General features: G+C 48.9%; 1 protein-coding gene across 1 annotated transcript; it reads right to left on the bottom strand.

The window, feature by feature from the left end:
• Nucleotides 1-10,516: 10,516 nt before the first annotated feature.
• On the bottom strand, nt 10,517-12,498 carry LOC144721791 (barH-like 1 homeobox protein). The gene is made up of 4 exons (XM_078599713.1): nt 12,398-12,498; nt 12,219-12,226; nt 11,451-11,734; nt 10,517-10,931 (listed from the first exon to the last, which is right to left on the bottom strand). The coding sequence occupies exons 1-4, from the start codon at nt 12,496-12,498 to the stop codon at nt 10,719-10,721; spliced, it is 606 nt and encodes a 201-aa protein (XP_078455839.1). The 3' UTR covers nt 10,517-10,718.
• Between the last annotated feature and the right edge of the window lie 600 nt (nt 12,499-13,098).

The following is a 13,098-nucleotide window of genomic DNA, read 5'->3' as shown; positions in this document are numbered from 1 at the left end:
GAGCTACTGACTGCAATCTCACATTCAGGTGGTCAAGCCAGACAACCGCGTCAGGAGTAAACGGAGTGTACTCGCTTTGATGTCCCCTCCGTAATTGTGGATCGGGGCATTGCGGCGTTATACGTGGTACGGTCTGTTCTGGATGACCACAGTCGCACACTACTGGAGAGTTTTTTAATTGCCTATTTGTGCATCAGGTATCCGCATCTGCTGCTGCCATGCTTTGTGCGGTGGGTGATGCGGTTTAGGGGTAGACCATGGAGCTTCGTGGAAGATCAAACCGCGTCAGGAGCCAGCGGAGTGTATATCGCTGTGATTTCTCTGTCGTATTTGTGGATCAGGGGCATTGCGTCGTTGTGCGTTGTTAGGGTCCCGTTCTGGATGACCACGGACGGCGAGGTTAATTGTCTATCAACGGGTTCGCGCAGTGACTTCTTTCAACGTGGTGGGATCTGGCGGGGTCAGACTGTGGGCCCCCTTCCTTTCTCCCGACTCACTTTCACTGAAATAGCCACGGATGTTTTTAAATCCGTACACAATAAATAATATGTAGGCTACAACTGTTTACTGTAATTATATTCTTTTTCGTTGCGTCGTGTATTGGGTTTTAAGGAAGACAGTTTCACAGTGACAGTATTAATAAATAAAAAGATGTCAAGGTTACAAAGCGTCTTGCTTTAATACCGACCGCAAATGGGGGGGGGGGGTGGGTCGCTCAACTTTATGCTGCTCTGTTGATACGGTAGCCAGATGCGTTCATCCGTTAGTCGGGCTTGGGGCACGGTAGACCACAGGTTAATTTTAATGAGTAAATGTTTTAAATTATTTTCTTAACATGTTGTTACTTGTTTATCTGTTGATTCAGGGCGCCCGTGTGGCTGACTTGGCCCCTGTGCGTCGCATCACGTTGCGTTACCCCCCCCCCCCCCCCCATATTTGCCTATCGACTTCTCGCAGCAGTTTGATGATGTTCGCGCAAGTGCGGTATTTACATTTGTTTCGTTTGTTGTGTTCCCGTTGTTTATGTGTTTGTTTGTAAATTATAATGCACGGGTCGCCTCCGACCCCACGTGAATTTTCTTATTTGGTAATAATTATAATTTTTTATTTTTCCATCGTGTGTGTGTTTTTTTTATATACAACAGAATTGGATTTTGTTTCGTGAAAACTGATGTTGAAACCTGCTTTTGGCGAATTTTGTTTCAATATTGATTTGAAGCTTTCGTGACTGCAGGAATTTATACTCTTTGATTCTTTCGGTAAAGTCACGTAGGTAGTAAAAAAAATAAAACAAAAAATAACATATCAGCCCCTGCTGGTTCAGCAGTTCTACTGCTGGATTATTTTTTCCGCCTGAGGACGACGACTTGTGTTGCGATCGACACGTCGTGATATATTATTTTTTGTTTTATTTTATTTTTCTACCTGCGTGACTTTACCGAAATAACCAAAGAGTTTGTTTGTTTCAATATTCTGGGCTGTGACCTTTTATACACCACCCACACTCCCTCTCCACCGCGGTTTGATTTGTCACGCACGGTAAATATTGTGTGCGGGTTGAGTTAAAGATGTATTCGATTTCTTTAACAATCAGCAATGAACGCGAAGTTTGAATCTCGCTGCTTGCGCGTGTGTAAATATGTCTTCATCGGGACGGAGAAGCGGGTGAAACGAACAGCAGACTTCACGAGGGAGCCTGCATATTTATTTTACACGTGGTTTACAATTTAATCAACACTCGGTCTTGGGCCCTCCCCTAGGTCGACTCCGCCTTAAATTAGTACCTGGTGCGATATGTAAATATCTATCGCCACTAAGGAGACAAAGGCGGTCGGGCGTGATGCTCACTAACAGCAATTGCCCCAAAAATCTGCACGGCTGTGCGGGAGAACTTTGTCTTTAAATTTATGTACAGGGTGGCCCAGAGTAAAGACTCATGAGGTTATTTTATTTATTTTAACCCTGGCAGTAAAACATTTTCATTGCTTATCCTTTAAGTTAATATTTTATCTATTATTAATATATAGTTATTCCTCCTGTGGGGTTACCACAAATCCGTCCTTTACATAACTCGACCAAGAACCCTGAATGAATTGAGCAAAACATAAAGTTGATTCATTTTCAAACATTACACCTGTGACATTTTTGTTAAAATCCCACATTCGTTTGAAAAGACAATTCATGCACGCATTCATGATGACGGAAGTCACTTTGAGGATGTGTTAACATAAATGAAATAACCCTACTTGTCCTGACGTTTGAGCCACCCTCCATATATCGTCAGTTAAATAAGACTGGTGTATGTTTGTGATGCGATTACGATGTTCGGCTTACATACGAACGATAATGAAATCACAACCTAAGTTCGGAAGACTTTGTTTTTAATTTATCCGGATGTATAATGCGCTATTAAGAAGGGCAATTGCCAGAAGCTTCGCCTACTATACAAATCAAGTTTAATATATATGCCCTAATCCCTTTTAAGTCCACATTGTTATTGACGAATGTGTTTCATTTTTGGGACATTTTGAAGACGTGTAAAAGATCCGGAAATTAAAAAAAATGTACATACATCTGAATTTGTATTCTTGGTTCTTTCGGTAAAGTCACGTAGAAGGGAAATAATAATAAAATAATGAAAATAAAACAATATAAAAACATCCAAATTTGTCCATAATAACCCAGAATCCGAAATATCTCAACTCGAGATCAATCCTTGGCGTATTTACTTACACGGAAGGCAGCGGGCTCACACACGGCGCTATGAACTGGTCGTCCCGAGTTCGATTACAGACCACGGCTAACATCAGCGGTGATTGATATCTGAACTGGTTCAGGGTTCCCCTGCGTTTCACTTCAGTTGAGTTTTAAAAAAAAGAAAATAGTTTTTAGTTTTAAACCGCATTGACCGTGCAGCGTGGCGGAGATTCGTCTAGCAGTAGATTAACAATATGTGCTCTATATGTTATAACAATGCACATTATGTACCTATATATTTGTAACAACTGAGTTTATGTGCATGCGGTTAGCATTCCGCGTACACCAAACTCCGCAAATAGGAATGTGAGTGGCTTATTTTCAAACTACTTACAGTAAAACCTTGGATTGCGAGTAACTTGGTCTGTGAGTGTTTTGCAAGACGAGCAAAAATTAAGTAAATATTAATTTGATAAACGAGCGAGGTCTTGCAATACGAGCAGTACGTGTATACGCTCTGTCTGTCGAGCGTCACGTGATCACAACTGATATTCGAGTGCTTTGATATACGAGTGCTTTGGATTACAAACACGTTTCCGGAACGAATTATGCTCGCAATCCAAGGTTTTACTGTATTTACATTCTACGGTTCCTTTTCATTACAATAGATTAAATTAAAGTCACTCAAGATTTGCTCGGTTGCAAGACGCCTCCTGTTTCAAACAATGGTAACGCTCGAATCACGTCGCCCTTCTTGCTTGACAATGCGGATATCATTGACCCCCTTGATGTGAACACAAACATCTTCAAGCTGCAATGATGACTCACTGCGACTCGGTGAGACCCATCGTCTGACATGACCGACTACCCACTCTCACCGGCTTTCTACAACTCGTTACCTGCAGTCGTAATGCAAACAAAAAACATAACTCTGATAATGTATGCACTGTCCTTGACATGTATGCACTGGCCAGTATGCACTGTCCTTGACAGTGCATACTGGCCAGTGCATACATTATCATAGTTATGTTTTTTGTTTGCATTACGACTGCAGGTATTGTGGTCTATGCAAACATGACTCCTTGTAAAAAAAAAGGTGTCAGTTTTGTTGCCAGATACAAGGGTAAAACACCAATTATCATATTTTTTCTTCTGGCAAATGAGGTTCCAATGGTTTCTACAACTCGTTACGACTCTCCCGTAAACCTCCTGAAACAGGCCAGTGGGCAGAAACGTCGAGATCTCGCCTTCCTCTGGCGGTGACCGTGACAACGGAGGTGTTCTTTACGTGTTAACGTAAATGCAGCATAAATGTGACATTGGACGCAGCGCGGTTTCGGTGAACTTTTTAAAATTTAAATAACGGCCGTTATTTGACGTGAAAAAGACAAACGAACAGCACCCCACGCTCATTCAAGTAGCGGCGACTGCATTTTATGATGTAGATAGCGTAAAGATGCCTCTGCTGAATGATTTCCGTGATGTATTCAGGGAAACCTCTCCAAGTCTCGAGACTGCTTTCCACGGGGGTATTTTTCTTCTTCTCTCGCACGGCGGCTGATGTAGACGCAGATCAACGACTGCAATTTCGCATGCAGGTGGTCAGGCGCAGATAACCGCGCCAGGAGCAGAGCGGGAAGCGTATCGCTCTGACGTCTCCTTCGTATTTGTGTATCGGGCATCGCGTCGTTACACGTTCTGGATGACCCGAGTCGCACACTGGAGAGTTTTACATTTTCCATTTGCGCATCAGGTGTCCGCATCTGGCATGATGTGTGCAGTGGATGCGGTTTAGGATGGACCACGACCTTCGTGGAACATCAAACACCCAGAGATCTTCTGCGTTCATGAGGCTCCTACACGATGATGACTTTCTCCACATTTTTTTTTTACAGAACGCTGCTTGGGCTGGCTTAGAGTAGGGATTATGGGAACAAGGCACTGCCACTAGAGTACACTATACAGATGCTTCCAACAATAATGATCCTATATATATTATTGTACCCTATGTTGCCTATAACTCTATGTTTATAACAAAACAAAATTTAGGGCAAAAATCAGGCGACAATGATGTGGCGTGCAAAGAATGATTCCCGGAACGGTCTTCCGGAGTGTTGCGAGTCAACAAGACATATCTGGTCATACACTGCATGAGATTACACCTCCGATTAGCACTGTTGTCGACGTACGGTGCGAAAGAAGTTCAACATTCCTCCATACACCAATTCTTTTTCGGATGCTGCTGCATTGGCGGTTGCGCACAAGCACGATTGACAACTCGACACGTTCGTCAATAACACCACCGTGATGTCATATGTATGTAATAGGCAACATTCCGGGAAATTACCCCTTCTCCCTGCCATGTAAAGAAGGGTTATTGCCCGCGACGTGTTGAGTTGATGAACGCGTAAAGAGTTTTTTATTTCCATTATTAATCGTGCTTGTGCGTCACTACCGTCGCAGCAGCAGCAGCTGCACCATCTACACAATCTCCGTACATCAGCGTCCGCACGCGAATCTCCGCGTGATCCACCAACCACGGTCTCCAAACCACGACGGCGGATCTCGGGCGTGCGCCAACCCGCCCGGTCTCCCGGAGCGAGGGAGTCGGGGCCGAGTGGGGGGGGGGGGAGTCGGTGCCGAGTGGGTGAGCGAGGGAGTCGGGGCCGAGAGGGTGAGCGAGGGAGTCGGGGCCGAGAGGGGGAGCGAGGGAGTCGGTGCCGAGAGGGGGAGCGAGGGAATCGGTGCCTAGAGGGGGAGCGAGGGAGTCGGTGCCGAGAGGGGGAGCGAGGGAATCGGTGCCGAGAGGGGGAGCGAGGGAGTCGGGGCCGAGAGGGTGAGCGAGGGAGTCGGTGCCGAGAGGGGGAGCGAGGGAGTCGGGGCCGAGAGGGTGAGCGAGGGAGTCGGTGCCGAGAGGGTGAGCGAGGGAGTCGGTGCCGAGAGGGGGAGCGATGGAGTCGGGGCCGAGAGGGTGAGCGAGGGCCGGACAGCGTAGAGGGGCGTGGGAACATTGCGGCCGCTAATCGTGGAGATTAATCTAATCCCCCCACCCCACGTCCCCCCCCCACAGACCCCAGAAAATTAACTAAAGGAAGGAGTGACAAATAAATAAATAACACGGCTAGAGTGCAGGCCTCGCTGCGTCCCAGACGGGCGAGGTGTTTTCGGCTGACGAGGTTCTGGCGCCGACAGCCCCCTGCAGCGAGCGTTAACCCCTTCAAAGGGGTCCCTCCCTCCAGCCCGAGCCGTTCCCTCTCCTCCTACCCCCACTCCCCACCACCACCACCACAGCCGCCCGCCTCCCCCCCCCCGCTGAGTTATTTGGCCGTCGTTAGGGGCGTCCATTCACGTGCCTCTGCGGGCAATTAGGCCGCTGCTGATGGTGTTTTGTGCCCGCTCCGTGCGTCTGAATGGGCCGCTTTGCACAGGTTAATTACTGAGCATGGGCGGCGAGTACACTGCGTTGTGTGGTGGTGGATGTGGGTCTTTTAATTCAAACAGGTATTGAAGGGAAATGGAGCTTAGAGCGTACTTTATCGGTAAAATGACGTCGGTATAAAATAAAATACAAATTAAATTGTATTTAATTTTATACCTACGTGACTTTACCGAAAGAACCAAGGAGTATGGATTTCTGCAGTCACGAAAGCTTCAAATCAAGATTGAGATTAGAGCGTGTTTGGTTGTGTTGCAACAGTGCGGTGGACATGGGCCCTTTGTTTCGTCGTGCGCATGGCCTTGTTCAGGGCCTAGCTGCCAATGTCGAGGTCTGCTTGCCGCGATGAGAGAGGCCTTCAGGAGTAGTCTACGGTGGTTAACTATACGTTCCATAATTTTTTTTAAACCAGGTAATTAAAACGCATGCAGAGCATGTATTGAAGGACAAGTGAGATTCGCGTATGTGGTACTTTTTTTTGGCATGAGAGATCTGGGGATGATGTAATTGCAGAGGGAAAAGTGATTGCGTTTCGTTAATGTTCATTTTGTTTTTAAGTTATGTTTTGTCGGTGAGATTGCAACTTGGATCCGGTGTAATGACACCCTCCGTGGAAGGCGAATCCGCTTCTTTGGAGCTGCTTTTCCGTGTTTAGTTTGTTGTCCTTACCCCGCACCTCAGATTAGCACAATTGGCAACATACGGCGCAAAAGAAGTTCAACGTACATACACACAACGGATTGCCCCTTGACCATGATGTCACGCGTTACAAATGTCTTGCTGTGTCGAACACATTCGCTCGTCGAGAACGATCTTCAGACAATCGTTTCAGGATCACGCGTGTCCAGGCATGCCCCACGGCAGTTCGCAGCAAGCTTCATGAGCAAACAGAAGTTTACATAAAGTCCGTCATTGTAGATTTCAAGCTTTCGTGACTGCAGGAATCCATACTATTTCGTTATTTCGGTAAAGTCACGTAGGTAGAAAGAACCAAAGAGTAAGGTCCGTCATTGTATAAACTCCAATTTTATTATCTTAAAACGCATTCGATTACAAACAATCTCCAAAGAGCCACTGTGGTCATCCAGACCACACAATGCTTAACGACGCAATGCCTGATATATAGATACAAATACATCACAGCGACTCACTGTGCTGATCCTGACGCTGTTATTTGGCTTAACCACTAGAATGTGAAATTGTAGCTGTTGGTCTGCATCTACATCAGCCATACGAAATAAGATTATAGAAACCAAACTAATTTTTTTTATTGTATATACTGACGTCACCTCCCTCCATATCTTACCTCCCAGTCACCTTCATCCACCTCCATCCCTCCCAACCCCCCCCCCCCCCGACATCTCCCTCTTCCCCAATTTCCTTCAACCACCGTCTCTCTGCATCTCCCCCAATCTCTTTCTCCACATTTCAACCTTCCTGTCGCTTAAAAGCTGAAATCGTTGAAGAATCCATTTGGCATCTCATATCACCGTTGAAAACAATAATGTTCCCGGAACAATAATTATGATGACACATCCTTTATATATCTAGAAAGATTCTTGACTTTTTTTTAGACTCTGTTTGAGTCTTGAGCCTCTTTTTTTCCCCAAGACGGTTCCTGCATTAAGAAATTTGGCCAATTCTATGAATGCGTGTGTGAGGTAACAGGAGCACCGAGAGAACACTCCACCGTGCGTACATGCACCCGGAGGTCATTCTCAACGCTCCACACACACGTAGAATAAAAAAATCCATCGTTATATTGCCATCCGCGGATCACTTCGGTGTGCAGTATACAGCATCTGTTATTCCCAGGCAGACTTGCATCCTAGCGTAGAGCTACGTGGAGGCGCCTTGCCTGTTCAATCATCATCTTGGGCATGACGCCCTGAGCAATTATCGACAGGAAAGCACAGGCGACAGATAGTATGCATATATGTTGAACTTCTTTCGCACCGTACGCAGCCAGCCGCGCTAATCGCGGAGGTGCGAGTGTAGGAGACTTGGAGGCGCCTTGTCTGATAGTCATCATCTGGGAGCAAAAGCTCTCGGCAATGATTTGACAGACAAAAGAGGGGAGACCTCCGATTAGCACCGTTGGCTACGTACGGTGCGAAAGAGGTTCTCCAAGTGGAGAGAGTGAGGGCAGGAGCGGAGTTCTGAGTGTGGAGTTACTGAAGCGTGCTACCTGCTGTATGGCCGCTGGTGACAGCGTGAGTTGGGTCCCTTCGACGAGTACTAAACACGTGTTTTGGTGATGCTGCTGCTGCGTTGGCAGTGGTGCACCATAAACTCAAGACTGCACATTTGTCAAAAACGCTGCAATAATTAAATCATGTATAACACGTGACGTTTCGGGCAACGACTCTACCGCATAGCACATGAAGGGTCATTCCCCGAAGCGTCGCACATTGTAGATGTTTCATTTGAAGGCCACGCGGTGTTGTTATATGACAAAAGTTTCGAGATGTGTTTCTTTACACGCTTTTTATATATTTAACTCACTACGTCTGCTGTCGTTGTATCCTCAAATCTCAATTTTAACCCACTTCCCAATGTGATATCGACTGCAAACTTGGTATACTTATGTCATACTGATGACAATGCTATATTCTATCATCAAAAATATTAAACATTTATTTGAAAACATTATTTTGTATATCTTATGTTTCGGATTGGGTCTAATTGTCCACAGGAAACTGACGTTGGCTGTAATTTACCATGGTCCCTTATGTTATGGCAAGCTTCGGGGCCACTTCCTGGAGTCGTGGAGTTCTTCCATTACTAGTAGGGTACATTTCATTAAAGCGTGTTTAAAAAAAAGTTTTTTTCAAATATATTACTTATTTTAAATGCCGCCTGTGCAAATACACCACATGACAAAGCGCGCTCGCAAACCACATTGAGAGCTGTCGCAGAGTAAAGAGAGGTGGCACATCCAGTGACAGAAAAAATATATATTTATTAAAATATAAATTTCAATTCACATCTTGAAATATAAACGCGCATCATACTCCCTATCGGCAGCATACCGTAGAAATATTATACAATATAAATATGTTATTAAATCGACGTCGCCGTCCAACGTTACGGAACACGTGTAACGAGAATAGTGCAATAGAAAACCTCGCCAGGCCAGGTTACAAAGTACACGTGGTCAGCGTAGCTCATAGGCTGGAGCGGTGGCGCAGCGCTTGGCGCACTGCCACGCTGAAACCCCCTCAAACCCAAGTTCTATTCGCGGCCGCGGCTCTCATGACATAATTCAGCGCCGAGTGAAACCTGAGCCGGTCCGTGACCACCACCAAACTACTCAACACCCCCCCCCAACACACCCATCCATCACCAACCGGCATTGTGAAGTATGGTCGAAAAGTCACGTAGGTATAAGATAAAATAAATCACGACGTTTCGATTGCAACACAAGCAATCGTCATCAGGTGGGAAAACTTCAGCAAACATTTTTGTTTCTTGCTGTGGTTTTCCCACCTCGTGATGATGATTGCTTGTGTTGCAATCGAAACGTCGTGATTTATTTTATTTTCTACCTACGTGACTTTACCGAAAGAACCAAAGAATATGGATTCCTGCAGTCACGAAAGCTTCAAATCTAGATTACGGTCGAAAAATGTAACGAAACCATCCGCACAGCTGAGACGGCGTTGTAGGCCTCCAGCCAACCAACAGTTGAGCAATGGCTCGACCCGGGGGTTGTTTGTCAATCGATGTTGTGAGCTCGCGTTTGATCTGCAAGCCCAGCCCATTGCGCTCTTGGCATCACGTGAATTGACGACGAGGATCCGTTAGGAACTCTCGCAAAACAGTGCACAGAGATGAAAAAATACTGATCTAGTAGGTACCCCATCCCCCCATCCCACCGCGAACCCCCTTCCCCCCCCGCATATTGCACATTTTTTATGATCCCATCACGATCATCGTCATCTCCAGGGTTGCATCAGCCACCTTGAAGAAGAAACGGAACGGCTCTTCTCCGGCAGCTAACCACCCGGCCTGCCCCACGCAGGAGTTCGCAGCTCCACGAGGAAGCAGACGTTTAAGTTGCGCCTATGTTGGTCGGATTCCTCCACTACAAATACATTAATATCCCGATTTTGGTCGTTATGTCGCTCGAGTGACGTCACGCCACTCATTATTCTTCTACTCCCATTCCACCAGACACCTCCATCTCTCCCGATCTCCTCCACACATCTCCCCTCCCCCCATCTTCATCTCTGTGCATCTCCCCCAATACATTGCCAACTCTTTTCCCGTGTGCCCCCCCCCCCCCCCCACAATACTGTATTTACATTTACCCCCCCCATTCTCCCTCCCATCTCCTTTGATTTACATCGAAGGATTGCTTCCTGACGTTATTCACGTGAATTGCGGTCTTTGAAATATAGTTCCTTTTTTACCGATTTCAATCTGAATGGCTCTTCTTGTTATGTTGGTTGCCGACCCCTGGTCTACATCAATCTACTCCGATCTCAGACAGGCGGCAGCGGCAGCAGCAGCACTGTCCGATCTTGGGTTCTGCTCCCATTGCTGCCCTTTTGACCCCGGCACTTTGGTCCGAGTCGGGCTCCTAGTAGAGGAGCAGGTACGGGCAGCAGGGCGGGGCCGAGAACGCGGGGGGTGCGGAGAGGGGCGGGGCCAGAGCCCCCAGCGGCGTCAACCACGAGGCGAGGGGCGGGGCGAGGGGGTACAGCGGGGGGACGTGGGGGAACGCGCCCCCACCCCGCGCCCCCAACTCCTCCCGCTTCTGCTTCATGCGCCGGTTCTGGAACCAGGTCTTCACCTACAGAGGGGCGGGGTGGGGGCACATCATTAGATTATTGTTTTCAGGGTCACTGCCACCATGCTAAATATGATTTGTGTTGTTTAATTGTTGTGTCTTGATGGGGGGAGGGGGGTAGTGGTGGGGCAGTGGTGAGCGAGCGCACTGCGCCACCAATTTGGCTACCTGAGTTTGATTCCTGACCACGGCTAACATATTGGAGAGTGATATCCCTTCCGATTCTTGGTGCTCTCCTTTCACCAAACCGCACTGACCAGCGGCGTGGTGAAGTATGGTCAAACTACCCCCACGAACGGCACAACAGTGGAGACTGGGTGTACATTCCATATACAGCCTCGCTTTCCAATTAAAGTTGGAGACACGCATTTTGCCCTGTCCGTCTGTCGGCAACCCCCCGGGGTGAGCGACACGACGGTAACTCATCGTGCAGAGATGATCCACTGCTAACGTGCTGCTACCACGTGGACTGTACGAAGTCGTGACGACGACGACAACGATGACGCGTGCCCGCCTCCTCACCTGCAGGTCGCTCATGCCGAGCTGGCGGCCCAGCTCCCCGCGCTCCGCCACGCTCAGGTATCTCCTGCGGCGGAAGCTGCTCTCGAGCTCCGCGAGCTGCGCGCTGCTGAACGCGGTGCGCGCGCGGCGACAGAAGCCGGCGGCGCGGCGCGGTCCGTGGCGCGGCGCGTCTCCCTCCTCCTCATCCGTGACGCCACCGCTTGTAGCTGCTGCTGCGGGGCTACTGCCGCTGCTGCTGCTGCAGGGCGCCGGGCTACTGCTTCTGCTCGAGTGCTGGGAACCTGCTGCGGGAAGAGAGGGTGGAGATGGAGATGAAGTTGGGAGTCGCGACAAATCCACGTGGCGCGCGAGACGCGCACTCGCCACTCACGTGCGCGAGAGCAGCTCCCGTTACCGGGTGAAGGGACCCCCACAACTTGACACGAGACTCCACAGCGTGGTTGTGACAGGGCAGTGCAGCAAGTAGACGCGTCTGTACAGCGGACATGTGTGTACGCGCAATGGGGTGTACTACGGGTAGTTCGGTTTAAATCCCAAACGAAGCAAAACTGAAATTTGGCCAAACGTCCCGACAATGCAGGACCCTCCTTAAAATAAGTCTTGAGACTCGGGGAGGTGAGAGACCAACGAAGGCGGCCCACACGCTCAGTGCGCTCCCGCCTTGAATGTCATCGAAGTAGGTTCAGCAATTTCCACCGACCATCCTCGAGACAACAACGTAAGCGATGAATTAATGACGATGATCTACGCGCCAGTTGTCCATCTCACCTGGGCTGCTGGGGCACGAGTTGGGACGAAAGTCAGGCGAGGTCGATCCTGCGCGTCGCTGTTCGTCCAACGATGACTGCGACGAGATGAAGAATGATGACGGCGACGACGAAGATGATGAGGAATAGTAAGACGACGACGACGGTGACGGTGATGACAAGAAGGAAGCGGATGGCGACAGCTCCCCAGCCACCGCCGTCGTCTCCACCGCTCCCCGCTCCTTCTCTCCACAGCTGATGCCCGCCAGCCACTCCACCGAGGAGAACATGCTCTTCGTCATGGTAGCAGACAGATCCTCGCCGCTTGCAGGAGAGCGAATGAGCCGGCTTCCGTGTGCAACGGGGCTCATGTACCCTTCAGGGGCGTGGGGTGGAGGAGGTGGGGGAGGGGTGTGGGCTCTCGTGGAAAGGGGTGAGGCGCGGTTTAAGGGAAGGTGGTGGTGGTGGGGGGGTATTGCAGACAAGGTGGGGGCAGCACGTTAGATTAGCGTATAATTAATCGGCTCGGATCAAAAGAAATTTGCCGGTAGGCTGATACCGACTGATTGTCAATTTCCCATCGCCTCTCAATGAATGCGCGGCGCCGTAGAGTCTGGGAGGGAGGGAGGGAGGTGGGGGAGAGCCGGTGGGGGGGGGGGTGCTACCCGGTGGCCTTCGAGAACAAATGCTCGTAATCACAACATTGACGCGACCCCTCTAATTCCACCGTAGCGCCACGTAAACTGGCGGCAATTAGCCATTCCTTTGTGTTCCTGGCCAAGGCTTCCCTCTGCCTCCTCCGCCACCACGACCCACCTCACCCTCGTCTCGAGAGACAAAGGCGGAGAGGAGGAGAGATGGAACAGACCGAACACGTACACACGTGCGCGCACTTGAATCCT

This window comes from Lampetra planeri, chromosome 12 (genome assembly GCF_965212315.1).
Source record: "Lampetra planeri chromosome 12, kcLamPlan1.2.h2, whole genome shotgun sequence".
Lineage (NCBI taxonomy): Eukaryota > Metazoa > Chordata > Hyperoartia > Petromyzontiformes > Petromyzontidae > Lampetra > Lampetra planeri.
The sequence above is the reverse complement of the archived record's forward strand: the minus strand, read 5'-3'. Positions and strand labels throughout refer to the sequence as shown.